The following is a 16,548-nucleotide window of genomic DNA, read 5'->3' on the forward strand; positions in this document are numbered from 1 at the left end:
ATATCAATAATTAACAATGTTCCCTTATCATCTTATTTTATTTAAAACTTCTAAAACTTATTACTAATTTAATTAACAATAATATTTATATAATACATGTATAAATTAATAATTAATCACGTAAAACAATCAATCTATCTAGACATTAATTATAAATAAAATACCATAACCTGACCTTCAATCAATTTTACAATTTTAATAAATTTATATTAATCACTTCATTCATTCATTAATTAATTGACTCCATATAATAATAATAATAATAATAATACTAATATTAATATATACCTACAATCCACTTAATAATAATTACTACAATAAACTAATCTTTAATGTTATTATTATTATTTAGATTAAATTAAACTATTTGATAATAATAAATGAAAACCGTGATGAAATGCTTTGCTAGGATTTTATCACAAGTAGAAGAAGATTTGGTCGAACGAAGCACAAAAAAAATTTAAACTCGAGATGAAGTGGACCTCAATCAACCGGTGGATCCTATAGATACTTCAGTTATGGGTGATCCCATAAACTGATAGTTTCGAAACTCGCTTACAAGGAAGTGCACTTGGCCATCAACGGATCCCGTCTTGAAGGGATACCAGAAATGGAGCTTGCTGATGATATGGTGGAGGACGGTTCTAATCCCAAAGATCGATGGTATAAAGAGGACAATGATCAACAGGAGACTACAAAAGAGTTTGACCATTGTCCGGCTATTCCTGTTTCTAAGGAAGAGTTTGAAGAGTGGTGCAAACCTTGGAAAAAAGCCCTCATTGTGAAGTTGTTGGACAAGAGGGTTGGTTTGGCCTTCATGGAACAACGTCTAAAGAGGGATTGGGTAAGGAAAGGTACCATTAATGTCATTGACATGGATCGTGACTACTTTCTTGTTCATTTTTCAGATGACGAGGACTATTCTCATGCGCTTATGGAAGGACCGTGGATGATAGCCGGATATTACCTTATTGTCCAAAGATGGAGACCCTTCTTCCTCACGTCGGAGAATGTGGTTAGAAAGATTGTTGTATGGGTTCACATCCCAAACTTGCCTATAGAACTCTATAACCAGCGATTTCTTTGGAGGGTGGGTTCTACTATTGTTCATATGCTCAAAATAGATCGTGCGACTTCTATACACTCAAGGGAAAAATTCGTGAGAATTTGTGTGAAAATCGATCTAACCAAGAAACTGGTGCCCCGCATTTCTGTTCTGGGAAGCGAACTGAACATTGAGTATGAAGGTCTTCATCAAATTTCTTTCTCTTGCTGTAAGTATAGCCATCGTTCAGAATCTTGCTACGATAATCTTGAAACTAAGGCGTCGACTCACCAAGCCAACTTCAGTGATGATGAAAACTCCGATAAAAGGAATACCATTAATGGGGAAGGTGACCAAAATGGAAAGAATAATGAGGGAATTAATGTCCGAGATGCTAGCACTAATGCCACGTCCAATTTCGGACCATGGATGTTGGTCAAGAGACCAATCAGGAGAAAGAAAGATATTTCCTTCCAAAAAAAGAAAAAAAGGGTTCTCTTAATGAGTGTGATTTCTTGGCAAATATAGCAAAAAAAAGGAGATTTGGAGCCAAGTTATGTGGAAAGGGTCCCGTTTCAATGCCTTATATAAAGAAGGTGAGGAAGATGCCAAAAAGAGTACTGTGGAAGGGCTTAAGGATCAAACTAATTCTGGGCTCCAAGTTATCAAGGCCCAAACTATTATTGAGAAAGGACATACCTACCATAAAAAATCACCAAGTTTAATACTCCTAATTATCAAATAGGCCATAAAAAAGGCCCAATTGTGAAGAATGGGGCTGCAAAAAATGAGAAACCCATAATCACTAAAGCTAACAATCATGGAAAACAAGTAGCTAATACTCTTGAAACTCTTGATGCGTCCCCTCCTCCCAAATCGCATAGTAAGAACCCGGATATGGAAGCTTTGGAAATGGTGATGTTGGGTAGTATGCGTCGGTTACAGCAAGAATAGAATGATACCTTCTTAGTGATAAAGGAGTCCAGTAAGGTGCTGGAGTATCATATTGTGAAAACGGATCTCTCCACTCAACGGTTGGGGGCGAGCTTCTCTTCGAGTGGCGCTATGACGGAGAAGGCAGTCAATAGCCAACAAGACATACCTCCTTATGTTCATATGATGGTCTCGCCAGTGAGTAAGAATAAAGAGGGAAGCTCTTCCCGGGATCGCAGCGGTCTAAAGCAAAGGGCAAATGCCCAAAAATGAATTCCAGGTTTTCCATAACCTTCCTCTCTTTTTTTGGTCTTATGAATATTATCAGTTGAAATTGTAGAGGTGCTCACTCTAAATCTTTTCCCACTCTTATTAAAGATTTAAGACGTGAATTTGATGCAAATTTTTTACTTCTCTTCGAAACTCATCTTAGTGGGGATCGAGTTTGGAAGTCAGAAATAAATTGGGGTTTGAGGGTTGTTTTGTTGAATATGCTGTTGGGCATTCTGGTGGTATTTGGGCTCTTTGGGATTCGAGTACCTGGAAGGTTGATATTTTGGGTCATAATATATAATATGTTCATTAACTGGTATCTTGTAATAACTCTGCTCCTTGGCTTCTTAATGCTATATATGGAAGCCCCCAAAAGGTTAACAGAAAATTGCTTTAGAATAGCTTGCAAATTTTGTCAGAAAATACTAATCATCCCTAGTGTGTGATTGGCAATTTCAATGCCACCCTCCATGATCATGAGAAGCGAGGCGATTCCCTTAGGATTGACTCTGGCGCTTGCTCTAATTTTCGTGATTGTATTTCTGACTGTGGCCTGATTGATCTGGGGTTTGTTGGACGGCCCTTTACCTAGAAGAGAGGTAACTTGGTGGTTAGACTGGACAGAGCTCTTAGAAATTTGGATTGGCAAATAAAATTTTCGAATACTTGTATTAAACATCTTCCTATGTTGAAGTCTGATCATGCTCCCCTATGCCTTCAGCTTTACCCTAATTCTGTGGTCAATAAATGAAAAATGCCTTTTCGCTTTGTTGCGACTTGGCTAACTCACCCGGATTTTGACAACATGGTTCGAGATTGTTGGAAGGTTGAGGCTTCCTGGACAGCTAGTGTCAATGATTTCCAACGTGCTCTTAAGGATTGGAACAATACGATCTTCAGTGATATTTTCAAAAGAAAAAGAAGAATTCTTCATAGGCTTCAGGGTATCGCAAATAGTCTTGCTAACAGCACTAACTAGTACCTTGAAGATCTGCAATTTCAGTTGTGTAAAGATTAAGAGGAAATTCTTACTCAAGAGGAATTGTTATGGTACCAAAAATCTAGGAGCAACTGGATTGAATTTGGAGACCGCAATACAAAATTTTTTCATGGGTATACTATGATTCGAAGAAGAAGAAATAAAGTTCTTGCTCTCCAACAAGAAGATGGTTCATGGATCACAGAAAAGAATGATCTGGAATAGCATGCCTTTGCCTTTTTTACCAACCTGTATCAAGACACCCATGATAACCCTCCCTACGTTCTCCGTAAAGACTTTCCACCTCTTAATGAGACTGATCTTAATATTCTGGGCTGTCATGTGACGCATTAGGAGATTAAGGATGCTCTTTTTGGTATGGGAAGCCTAAAAGCCCCTGGAAAAGACGATATTCAAGCTATTTTTATCAGCAACAATGGAATAAAGTTGGGCCTGAACATTGTAACCTGGTGCAGAGTATTTTTCACAATCCGATCAGTGTTGAGGACCTTAATGAAACGCTTATCATGCTTATACCCAAGGTCGACTCTGTTTCTAATCTAAGACAGATGAGACCTATAAGCTTGTAGAATGTTTCTTACAAGGTTATCACCAAAATTCTTGCTAGCCATATGAGAAGGATTATGGAAAAACTGGTTGGTCCTACTCAAAGCAGCTTTGTTCCAGGAAGACAAGGCTCTGACAACATCATCATTGCTCAGGAAGTCATCCATTCGATGAGAAATAAAAAAAGAAAGCAAGGCTGGATGACTATCAAGATCGACCTTGAGAAGGCCTATGATAAGCTTAAATGGTCTTTTGTTAGGGACACCTTAATTGACATTGGGTTTCCCTCACATACCATTGAACTTATTATGTCTTGTATTTCTACTGCAAGAATGAAAGTTCTCTTAAATGGAGAGGAGCTGCAGGAGTTTAAACCAACTAGGGGTATTCGGCAGGGTGATCCCATTTTTCCTTACATTTTTATCTTGTGCATTGAGCGTCTCTCTCAACTCATTAATTGTGCTGTGAATTATGGGTTCTGGAAGCCTGTTTATATTAAGAAAGGAGAGTCGTCCTTATCACACCTTTGTTTTTTATTCTTTTTGCTGAAACTAGTATGGAGCAAGCTAGTGTCATTAATAGATGCCTAAGTACCTTTTGTGAGAGCTCCAGGCAAAAGGTCAGCCAGGAAAAAACACGTGTTTTTTTTTCCAAAAATGTTGGAAACCCAGTTAGAGAAGAGATGAATGAAGCTTTGGGTTTCACCAGAACTGACAGTCTTGGGAAGTACCTTGGGGTTCCTCTTCATCATTCAAAGGTCTCAAATAACACTTTTGATAAAATTCTCAGTAAACTCAACACCAGGCTTAACTCCTGGAAAGGTGTCCTCTCTTTCCGTGGCAGGAAGAACTACCCTGGTGAATTCTCTCATTTCTTCTATTCCTTTATATACTATGAAAATGCCTTACTTCCTATTACTATTTGTAATTCCATTGACCATAAATGTAGGAATTTTCTTTGGGGAGAAACTGAATAAACGAAGAAGATCCACTGGTTAAGTTGGAAGAAAGTGGGTCAGCAAAAGAAAAATGGGGGCTTGGGTGTTCGCCATGCCCATGCTCTTAATAAGGCTTTCATGATGAAGGTTGGTTGGGGCTCATTGAGAAGAAGGATGCCCTGTGGACAAGGGTTTTGCGATCCAAATATGGTGGAGGTGATGACATTATTCCTCGGGTAGAAAGAAAGCAAAGCAACTCGAACCTCTGGAAAGGAGTATGCGCTAATTGGGAGAATGTCACTAAAAACATCATTTGGTGGGTTGGCAATGGCAAAAAAAATCAACTTCTGGAAATATAACTGGGTCCCTGATTTAAGGAGTTTGGATATGCATGTTAATCAGGTAAGCAATAGAAGCGTTGATTATTCTAGTAACCTTACGGATTTTCTCTTTGTTTCAGGGGATTGGGAGGTTGACAAAATCAAAGATTGGCTCCCGGATGATGTAGTCAGCAAGATTGCTGTGATTCCCCCGCCGTCCCCTTGGAAAGATAAAGACCAGATTGCGTGGGCTCTCACCTCGGATGGATGCTTCAAACTCAAATCTGCTTACCAAGATCTCCAGAATACCACTGACATCTCCAGCAACATTTTTAGCCTTGTTTGGAGTTGAAAAGGACCTGAATGAGTGCGTTTATTCCTTTGTCTTATTGCTCATGACTCCATTCTTACAAATGAGGAAAGGAAGAGGTGCCATCTTACCAATGACGATCGTTGCCCCCTGTGTAGAAACGATGTTGAATCAACTCTCCATTTCATTCGAGATTATTTTTTTGCTAGGAACGTATGACGAAACCTCCTACCTGCCGATCAGTTCCGACATTTCATGAACTCTGACATGCTGAATTGGCTGCAAAGCAATCTCTCGAAGAGATCAAAGTGGTCAAACCTATTTGGCATTGCAACATCTCACCTTTGCTTTTGCTGTAATAAGATTATTTTTGAAAATATGTTAATTTCTTTCGTTACAGCTCTTATCCAGATTAAGGCTAGGTATGAGGAATATCTACATGTCATGAATGTGCATTGGAGGCAAAAGCACAATAAGCCAGCTGCTTATCCGCTGGCTCCCTCCTCATAAGAATGAAATTAAGCTTAATGTTGATGGCTTCTTTTTCGCTAACCAGAATAGTGCGGCGTGCGGTGGAGTATTTAGGGATCACTTGGGGAGATATATCATTGGTTTCGCTTCCAACTTGGGTAGCTGTTAAATTATGCAGGCGGAAATGTGGGGGGTTGTGCGCGGTCTCCAGATTGCCGTGGCCAACAATTTCAAGCGGCTTATTATTGAAATGGATTCTTCCTCTGTCTTTGAGTTTGTAAGAAATAGTTGTACTGCGAGTCATCCTTATGCATCGATTCTTATTGATATCAACATTCATGCCCAACGGCTTGATATTTCCGGATGGTTACATACCCTTAGAGAAGCAAATTATGTTGTGGATACGCTTGCTAAAAAGGGACATACCCTCCTCTTTGGCCTCCACATCTTTGATGTTCCTCCTCCCGATATTAGCTTAACTCTGGATTTGGACTGTTTTGGCATTTTGTGCCCTAGAGGCTCTTAGCTCTGTTTAGTTGTATTTGGTTTTCTTCCTTGTTTGGGGTCTTTGACCCCCTAGCTCATAAAAAACTATTTGGTAATAAAAAACTTACATAATTAGGTTGATCAAGATAATTAACAATGTGTAGTTCTGGACAATTAACTTCTTTTATTCTTGGTCTTCTTGGCATTGTTGATTTTTGTTTTCTCTCCTTGCAGCTACCTCTTATTGAATTTTGGCTTTGCAGCTTCAATGGAAGAAGAGAAGGGAGGAATGTGGGGTTGGGTTTGTTGGAGAATGAAAGGTGAACGAGTGAGGTTGAAAGGGATGGGTGGGTGGAGTTTGTTGGTTTTGAAAGTGGGTCCACGGGCTGGTTTTCTGCATACGTGACGCGTGGCCGTTGGTACGCAAATCGGATGGTCCGATTTGTGTACCCCGAAGTCTGTAATTGGACCGTCCGATTACTCTCCCTGAAATCGGACCATCCGATTTCTTAATCGCAGCCACCACATCCCAGTGAAACACGCCAAACCCCAATCACCATTTTTATTTTTTTATTTTTTAGTCTTGAATCCACATTCATCATTTATTTTATGAAAAGTATAGGAAATTAAGTGTCTAACCAGTCAAAAATTGAATAACTCAATTAATTATAATTATTTTAATTTATTTTATTAAATTATAATTTGAATAATTGACATTAATTATTGATTTTGCAAAATTAGGATTGGTGTAATAACAGAAGCCATCAACAACGTTAATCACGCTCCTGTTTCTTTATTTTCTCTCTCCACACGGTGCTTGTTTTTACTCATCAACTGCGCTGACATTCTCCATCCTATCATCCAACCCGTCGCTGTCTCCTTGGTTCTCCGCTGCGTGTGCCGCCATTAGCGGTGCCGTTCATGAGCGTGGTGCAAGTGTTGTTCATGACTCAATCACATCGCCATTCCCCCGCAAGGACCATCACGCCGAGCTGTTCTTACACAAAGAAGCTGTTGTCGAGGTGCAAAGTTTCCGACAGAGAGCATCATCAATGGCAACTCCTCCACTCGCGATGCGCGGCCTTCGTGGCTTCCTCCTCGCAACGCGCCACTGCGAGTCCCCCGCCGTCCATGCAACGCCATCCAAGACGTCGTCGCCAGCCACCCTGCGGTTCTTCTTTTTCTCCTCTTCCTATTTGGTTTTGAATAATTTTTTTTAACTAGATTTTTATGTTTCTTTTTCCTAAATTTCGGATGATTCTTTTTATTAGTTTTGGATAATTTTTTTTCTATGTTTTGTATATTTTTTTCTTAGGATTTGGATGATTCTTCTTCCTATGTTTTGTATTTTTTTTTAAGATTTAGATGATTCTTTATCTTATGTTTTGGTGTTTTTCTTTTAGAGTTTGGACGTTTTTTTTTTTGGAAAAAGGAATTATGATTTGCGTAATAAATAGTAAAGGATGAATTAGAGTAAGAAGATGTAATTAATTAATAATAATTAATCTGGTATCTTTTAAAAAATAAAATTTAAATAATTACTAATTAATAACAATTAATTAGTATAGAGTTAAGTATAAAAATACTTTTTCGGCCACTAATTCTCGACAGTTATTTAAGCAGACTAGTGAGCTAATCACTACCCCAATCCATCCTAATTCCACAATCATCATTTTTTTTTGGTCAAATACCCTTACAAACACACACATCCCTTCCCTTTCCCAATGGGTTCCACAATCATCATTTATGATCTCCTTTCTTTTTGGGCCTTGGGCCTCTCACTGGATCCAAAAAAAAAAACCGTAAGGAACCTGTTCCTCCTCTCTCTGTCTCTGTTTGTCTGTTCCTCTGCACCGGAGACGCTGCTTCCTCCGCCGTTCGTTGTGCCTCCATCACGGCAGCGCCGTTCTTTGTCCTCTAGCTGGTTTCCATCCGTTTATGGTCGCCGCTGCTTGTTCGCCGCCCTTCACTATCGTCAGTCGTCGCCTTTCGTTGTTGATCCTTCACAGGTAGGTCTTCCCCCATGCATCTCTATTTTTTTTTCATTTCCGACAGCAATTCTCTGTTTTCCGGCCGGTTCGACCGGTCTAATCGTGAACCGACAGCAATTACGGTCCGGTTTGCCCCTAAAACCTTTTCTTTAAAAACGGGAGGTGAATCGTCGAACCGGCCAGAAACGGTTGAACCGGACAGTGAACCGACCGGTTTAAAAGAAGCGGCGTCGTTTTTGCCAAATTTGCTTACTTTCACTCTTGGTTCTAAAGCTCCTTCGTTTCTTTCTCCCTTTCTCCCTCCGTTTCTTTCATTCACAGAAACTCGGCCAAAAAACCCTAGCACTGCCGCCGTCCGTCCGTCTATCTAGCTTCCCTCGTGCTCCAAGTCTTCAACCCCCGTTCGCTGTCACCGATCGCAGCTGCTTCCTCGAGCTCGGCGTCCGTCGTCTTTGTCTGCTCAGCCGCGCTTCCGCCGCCGTTGGTTGCCGTTAACGTTCGCGTCTTCGTTCAGCCGTCGTCTTGGTTCGCGTTCTTCGCCGTTCAAGTTTGCTCGGCGTTCACCGTTCGCGTTCACTCGCCGTTCACCCTTCGGGTTCGCGTTCGTCTGGAAGCCACGTTGCCCTGCTTCAAACTCTGCGACCAACCCGCGCGCTCCACCTTTCCGTCGAACTGCTCTCTTTTGTCGCCGCCGTGAGTTCCCTAAACCCACCACCAGACAATACACTCACACAACACCAATACTCTGCTTGAAACTCTGCAACTTCTTATTTCTATTACAATAAGTAACTATTTGATTTGGCAGTGGTTTGGATTTTTTTCATAGACTGAATTAAAGGATACAATAGTTATGTTCTCTTTTCTATCACATTGATACTAAGCTTTGAATTCTCTTATTTCGTTTCAAGTTTACCGCACTCAACATGTTTGATGAAATGCTTTAACCATATTTCGGGTTGGTTTTATCATTTCTAGCTTTTAGAAACTTAGTAAGTTGATTGCATATGAAATTAGAATAATTGGATCTTAGTAATTAGAAATTTTTTTTCATAGACGGAATTAAAGTATACAATAGTTATGTTCTCTTCTCTATCACATTGATACTAAGCTTTGAATTCTCTTATTTCGTTTCAAGTTTACCGCACTCAACATGTTTGATGAAATGCTTTAACCATATTTCAGGTTGGTTTTATCATTTCTAGCTTTTAGAAACTTAGTAAGTTGATTGCATGTGAAATTAGAATAATTGGATCTTAGTAATTAGGAAATTTTAGCTGCACAAATAGCATCTTTGTAGAAAACATATTAGCATGATGATTCCACTTGCATTAGTGTTCTTCTGGTAAATTTTAACGGTTAGTGTGAACTTGTTAATTTGCTAATTGTTCTTGTGCTGTTGTTTGGTTGTTCTTCTGTTATTTTTATTTTATTTTTGTTGTGATTTTCTGTTCTTGAACTTGTTAAGTTGATAATTTGCTAAATTGTTGGGCTGCTGTTGTTTTAATTTGCTAAATTTTTTGGTTTCTGTGATTTAATTTGTTGGATTTTCTATTTAGGTCTTGTTCTTGTTTTTTTGCTAAATTGTTGTTGTGTATTTATTGTTGTCTTTGAGATTCTTGCTGGATATTGGTGATCATTGATTTATTATATGCTTCATGTTTTCATTGTTTTCTTCTTCTGAAGGGAAAAAAAAATTCTGTTTTCATTGTTTTGTTTCAGAAATTAATTTTTTGTGATCAATGCTCAAACTCTAAATGCTGTTCTGTTGGTTTTGCAGTGTTTGTTTTGTTTCAGAAATCAATTTTTTGTTATCAATGCTCAAACTCTGAATGTTGTTCTTCTGTTTTTGTTTTGTTTCGTAAATCAATATTTTGTGATCAATGCTCAAACTCTGAATGTTGTTCTGCTGTTTTTGTTGTTTCAGAAATCAATTTTTTGTGATTAATGCTCATACTCTGAATGTTGTTCTGTTTTGTTTTAAGGCTGAGTTTAGAAGAGGTGATTGATTTTTGAGTGTTGTTTTGTTTTTGTTTTAAAGCTGTGTGTTGTGTTCAATTTTCATTTTGTAGGAAATTCTGAGGTATATAAGAATTAAGAAGGAAGACTATTTTAACGGTATTATTCTATTGATTCTGGTATTCTACAAGCTTGAACATAGAATTGAAGAGAGAAACCCTTTATTATTTTATCATTGGCCTATTTTTGGCATTGCATATCATTGTAGTTTGTTTATTCATAGAACTAGTTGTTTATGATCCCCTTTTGAAGTTAAAAAATGCAGTAGAAGAGTGTTTAGAACCAGTTGCTTTATTCATTGAATTTTTATAGAATCAGGTGTTTATTATAAAACGGTTTTTCTGGTTGAACCACAGTTGAACCGGTTAAACTAATGAACTAGTGAACCAGTAACTAGAGTGGTTCGATGACCGGTCCGGTTTTTTGAACCTTGGTTTTAAAAAATTTCAATGGGATGAACGTGATCTTTTGTGATTACTGTCAAAACTAATAAATCTGGTTCCGAAATTGAGATTTGTTGTTGTACTGTTGTTGCTTGTTGCAGATTTTTTTTCCCTTTCATGTTAATTATGCTGCTGATTTTGTTCCAATTTTCAACTCCATATTTTTTCAGTCCTCTAAATTTTGTTATTATGCATTGAGATTTTTTTGTTGACGTACTGTATAATAGATGCAAAAAGTTTCATTACCAAAGTGACAATTGGTGTGCTACATCTTCAAGTACTGTTCAAATGTAAAAATTCTGAGTTTAAAATTTCAATTCTTAAACCACAAAGTGTTAGTTTTTCCACTAAGAGTGTTAAATTTTTTAGGTTAAAATTGTTAATTTTGAGTTAATAATAATTAGGTGCATTTTTTGGAAAATTATTTGATAGTCATGGGAATATCAGGGTCTACACAACATTGGAATCTTCATTCCCGGACATACTTTGCAAGATTTCTGTGAAAGTTAATCCACCTATCACAAAACATTTCCCATCACTTCTCTTTTCCAAATTTCTTCAAAACACATACACGTCCACCTCTCCCATCACTGCTACTACCCCCTTTGCCTCTGCCTCTCTCGTATGTATCGTCAACTGTAGGTAATAATATTAAATCTGTCATGAAATGGTAACCAATGAGATGGAGATAGTTCAATGTTAATCATAAATGCTGTTTATTATGTTTGGTTTTTTGGATATGCAAATTACGATTTTAGTTTACAGAGATTTAATTTAATTAATGTTTGACTTTGAAAATTTGACAGTAACAAATGCTGGGACTCTCATATGGAGAAATACTTCTGTTGATTGGAGTAACTGCTGCTGTAATTGGTTGGTTCATGCTGCTGGTCTTATTTTCTCTTTACTGTATGATGATTTTGATTGTAGGAATTTGAAAATTGTTTCTCTGACAAATTGATGTGTAATAGGCCCAAAAGATTTGCCAATCATAGCCAGAACAGCTGGGAGGCTAGCTGGTCGCGCTGTTGGATATGTACAATTGGCTCGCGGCCAATTTGACAGCGTTATGCAGCAAACCCAAGCTCGCCAGGTACTCCTCATGAGGTTACCAAACTCTCGAGTGAAAACTCAAACTCTTATGGGCATATACGTTTAGGTCCGATATCAAGTTTACAATTTTACAAGTAAAACTCTGACGCATTTGCTAGTTGAGTTTTATAATTCATGTTTACCTAAACTCTACAAGTTTAGATGTATGGAGTTTGGTCACATTGACTCTCCTTTCTCCAACCTAGAGCTATAACTAGCATATACTAGATTTGTTAGGTCACATATGTGCTACATTTGGTTTCTCACAATAATCTGGAGAAAGTTAAACCAGTGGAGGAGGTAATTTCAGAACCAGAATAATAATAAAAAAGAGGGAAAATAAAAAGAAAAAAAGAAAGAAAGAAAAATCTGTCCCTTAAGTGTAGATGGGGATTGTGATTTCATGCTTGATATTTACTTTGAATTTCTTAATAATAGAAGAGTAGTGCAAAAGTTAGGCACATATTTAAATTGTATTGAAGAATTTGAGTAATCATCCCACAGCTTGGTAATGGCATTCAATGAGCATTGAGCAAAAACTAAATTCTATTGTATTCACCTGTTTTGTTGTTAGGTTCACAAGGAACTGCAGGACACAATGGCACAGCTCGATGCTATTCGTCATGAAATTAGAAGTATATCACTTATAAATCCTGGCCCTATGACCCGCGGGCTTGTGGATAATCCTGACCAGACATCTATTCCAAATGGTATTGTTTTTTTGAATTTTTCTGTTTTGGATCGTAGTTTAGTATTCTAAAACTGTACTGATTTGCTAAAATTCTGCGCAATCTTGTTATCTTCTGTCGTCGATGATTAGGCACCAAAAAAACCGAAGACGTTGGAGAGAATAAGTCCATACCCCTTGCTACCACTAACTCAACACCCACTGTTATCAAGGTTAGATTGAACACAAATAGAACTTGAAATAAATTATATGCTGCTTCAGGAAAATGTGCTTACATGGTATCTAATATTTTCCAGGATTCACCTTCAAATTCATGCAACATGCAAAGTCAAGCAACGACATATGCCCGATTGGCAGAGTCTGCTATCATTAAGAACAGTTTAGCTGCAAGTAGTACTGAACCCCAGAAGATTAAACCTGAACTGCAGCATACTGTCTTGCCAATTTCCGCTGAAAGCGCTGGACTCTTACCAAATCGTAGCGGTAACTTTTAGTTGTTGCTAGATTTTGTTAGTTTGTTTCTATGGTTAGCTAAAATATTTATAGTTTGTGCATAATGTATTGGGGGTTGTCTGATGAATATCTCATCCTATCCATGTTAGATCACGTACATATATGCGTATGTGTTCAGGCACTGGAGTGGATACTTTCCAGAGTATACAATCAGTGGTGAAAATCCACGCTTGACATGGTCAAGTGGATTTTCTAATTGATAAACTCTTTAACGGTTTATCCGTAAAGTCGTACATTCGGTTGGAGCCTAAACTGATGAACTTGTAAGAGTTTACAAGTTAACTTGAGAGTTTAATAACTTTGTGTGGACTATTTGGGGATGCATTGAATGCCTTTTAGTTCATTGGCTCATTGTTTGTTATTTGTCAATGATTTGAGTGGCTAATGATTGCTCTTTATCCCAATTAATTTTTTCGTTCATTTTTCTTTAATTATTATTATCATGGTGGACTTTCATGTGTAGTTTTGTTATAGAATGATATCTGAAACAAACTTTTTGGTTGTATTGGCAGCTGATGTGAAAGGATCCGACATAGTTCTAGAAGCAATCGTGGAGGCAGAAGTAGCTCACAATGCCAAGGAATTCTTTTCACAACCCCAAAATCAAACATGATTGATATCATGTGGTAATGTTACATTTCACCTTTCTAATATATCTTCAACGTTAGTTGTTTGTTCTTTGTAGCATTTGTAATTGATTTACTTGTAAATAAAAAATCGTATGTAATCCAGTAGATTTCGTTTACCAACATGACGTAGATCAGGTTGATCGAGTGACACGCTAGTGTCTCTTTTTTTGGGTTTTGTTTTTCTCCCGGTGGCTTCAATTAAGAATGGAAAAAAGTTGTGTTAGCAGAGATAGTTGGTCTCAAGTAGGATTAGTCGGCTTTCTGACATTTGGTTTGCATTTTTACTTTTAATTTTTTCATAATTTTGTGAAGGAAAAAAAAAAAAGGTTGAAATCAATGGTGTTCATTCTTTGCATTCTTATTGTAGCTGTCCCTTCGATTATTTCTTAATGCACTACCACCAATGGAGTACACAACGAGTAAGATGAACAAGAATATAACATTGATTATAGTTACTACCTTACAATCTTTGTTACGATCTTCTATTAATCCAACCTTACAAGATTCACAATTGTAGCATAGAATATTTGGATCATTACTCAAAGCACCACAGTCAGAATTGCTATAAGTTGTATTAGTTGCCTTGATCCAAACATTAGAACTTTGATTAACGAATATCCGATTACTTACAACATGACTAAAAAATGACAGTCCGGTGTACAAGTATCCTGCGCTAACGTAGGATACGGGATCAGGAAATGATCGCATTCAAAAGATATAATGTATGTAGTTTAACCTGATAATTATATTGGTAGTTGTTTTTACGGTTTGAATTCGTGAAGATAACTTAACTGTTCGTGAAGATAACTTAACTGTTTCCAGTTCCAGGTTTTCCTTTAACTTGCAACATGACCAAAAAAAAAAATCAAAATTTGTTAAATAGCAATGTTCAACCTATTCATTTGTTATATATATATAACAGCTACTCTATCATGTAATAAAAAAAAAACAGTGTATAGTTTTCGGTAAAACATTATTTTTCTTTCTAATATAGTAATGTTTGAAGGTGGTTTCAGTTTGTCTTAACCATTTTATTTTATTTTATTTCTTTTTCCTTAATTTTAACGTTTGTCATACATATTTTGTGCTAAAGGAAAATTTTATTTATTTTTGACTAATATTACAAATTAATTTAAAAAAAAATTGTAGTCGGATATTTTAGTTTCAACCAATTTTAATGATCTAATCTCTAAAATATTGTACTCGGGTAGATAAATTAGTGGGTTTAGTACTTACTATTGTTGGATTTTTTATTTTTAAATAAAATAAATATTTTATATACCAAAATACATATCACTCATTGCCATTATATATTTTGAGGGGTTAATAGTCAAATTCGTCTTTAAAAGATTACTCATTTTTTAAATTAGTTCTCAAAAGATTTTTTTAGTCATATTAGTCCTGAAAAGATAAAATGCCAGTCGAATTGATCATTCCGTTAATTAGATGATGACGTATCACGTTAAGTGCCATATGGCATGATGACATGATAGGTTAATGTCACGTGTCACAAGATGATTGGTTGATGTGTCAGGTTAGAGACATTTAGCACGCCACGTGTCACTTGACATGTAAAAAAATTATTTATAATCAAAATAGTCTCTGAATTTAAAATTTAAAAAATTAATCAAATTAGTTTTTATATTTTTTTAAATTTTAGGGATGAAAATGACTTACATCTGGACGTTCAGGGATTATTTTGATTATAAATAACTATTTTACATGTCAAGTGACACGTGACGTGTTAGGTGTCACTGACCTGACACGTCAACCAATCATCTTGTGACACGTAATCATCTAACTAACGGAATGACCAATTTGACTTATCTTTTATCTTTCAAGAACTAATATGACTAAAACAAATCTTTTGAGGACTAATTTAAAGAATGAATAATCTTTCAATGACGAATTTGAGTATTAACCCATATTTTGAGTATATAGGATAAAAGATAAATAAGCATGAAAATCGGGTACTGTATACTTAAAATGTGTAACACTTAATATTTTTAAAATTGAAATAGTCTTTAATATTTTTTTAAATCATTCCTAATATTATAACAAAAATGTTATTTGCACACCAAAATCAACTATTATGTATTTGTCAAATTAGTCTTACTACACATTCAAGTTTTTTGGCAACCAAGTTGGTCCAGGTTCACCAAAAATTAGTTTCATTAGTGAATGCATGAATACATGCTCCAACTATCTCTACTAATGTAAACGTTCGTATCTCGCATTCCTCTTTCTCCTCCTCCTTCTTCTTCTCATTTTTCTTCGCGTTCCTTCTTCTTTTTCACATTCCTTCTTCTTTTTCTTCGTGTGTTTTATCTTTATCATCGTTCTTTTATTGTTGCTGTTATTACTGCATTTTTTTCTTTTCCCCTTCTTCTTCCTAGTGATTTTGTAGCATTATCTGTTTCTTTTTTTTCTTTGTTTGATTTTTTTTAATTTTTATTTTTGTTTAGAGAGTAAAACAAGAAGAATCATGAGAAGGCAAAAATAGAAGAAGATAAATAACAAAAGAAGAAGATGATGATGATGATAATGAAGAAAAAGAAAGAGGAGAAGGAGTTTTGAGAGGAGGAGGAGGAGGGAGGAAGAAGAAGCGCGTGATGTAAAAAATTGTTATAAAAATTTGGTTGGACTTTGTTAAATATTTTGTTTGGTTGTAGAGTTTTTACTTATCAAATACACATATAATTTAACTCATTTTTAATATATATTTTGTATTTATTGTACAAAAGAGATATATTTTACATTTTAGTGTGTATTCTATGATAATTAATTTTGATGTACACCTATTATTAGAGGTGTTCAAGACTTGCTTCGGTGTTATTTTCGGGTCGGATTTGGAT

The 16,548-nt window shown here is 36.4% G+C and overlaps 2 protein-coding genes and 1 long non-coding RNA gene across 11 annotated transcripts in view; all 3 read left to right on the forward strand.

Annotated features, from left to right (window-relative positions):
* LOC107626822 lies at window positions 611-1,573 on the forward strand. The gene has a single exon (XM_016329719.1). The coding sequence runs from the start codon at window positions 611-613 to the stop codon at window positions 1,571-1,573; it is 963 nt and encodes a 320-aa protein (XP_016185205.1).
* Window positions 8,053-14,052, forward strand: LOC107624895 (sec-independent protein translocase protein TatB). Of its 9 annotated transcripts, XM_021115529.1 has the most exons (10): window positions 8,054-8,330; window positions 8,634-9,005; window positions 10,382-10,427; window positions 11,219-11,413; window positions 11,578-11,644; window positions 11,743-11,864; window positions 12,438-12,573; window positions 12,684-12,763; window positions 12,848-13,034; window positions 13,577-14,052. In XM_021115529.1, the coding sequence occupies exons 5-10, from the start codon at window positions 11,584-11,586 to the stop codon at window positions 13,675-13,677; spliced, it is 687 nt and encodes a 228-aa protein (XP_020971188.1). In that variant the 5' UTR covers window positions 8,054-8,330; window positions 8,634-9,005; window positions 10,382-10,427; window positions 11,219-11,413; window positions 11,578-11,583; the 3' UTR covers window positions 13,678-14,052. The 9 variants fall into 9 exon arrangements, with proteins under 9 accessions (XP_016182865.1, XP_020971188.1, XP_020971190.1 ...); XM_021115531.1 differs by lacking the exon at window positions 8,054-8,330 and having other exon boundaries at window positions 8,577-9,005; window positions 10,382-10,447; XM_021115530.1 differs by lacking the exon at window positions 8,054-8,330 and having other exon boundaries at window positions 8,577-9,005; window positions 11,204-11,413.
* Window positions 9,767-16,548, forward strand: part of LOC110268719 — a 10,480-nt gene continuing 3,698 nt past the window's right edge. Inside the window, exons 1-2 of the long non-coding RNA XR_002357111.1 lie at window positions 9,767-9,898; window positions 10,594-10,600. This is a non-coding gene — a long non-coding RNA (uncharacterized LOC110268719). The remainder of the gene's footprint in view (window positions 9,899-10,593; window positions 10,601-16,548) is intronic.

The sequence above is a fragment of the Arachis ipaensis genome, chromosome B02 (genome assembly GCF_000816755.2).
Source record: "Arachis ipaensis cultivar K30076 chromosome B02, Araip1.1, whole genome shotgun sequence".
NCBI classification, from domain to species: Eukaryota; Viridiplantae; Streptophyta; class Magnoliopsida; order Fabales; family Fabaceae; genus Arachis; species Arachis ipaensis.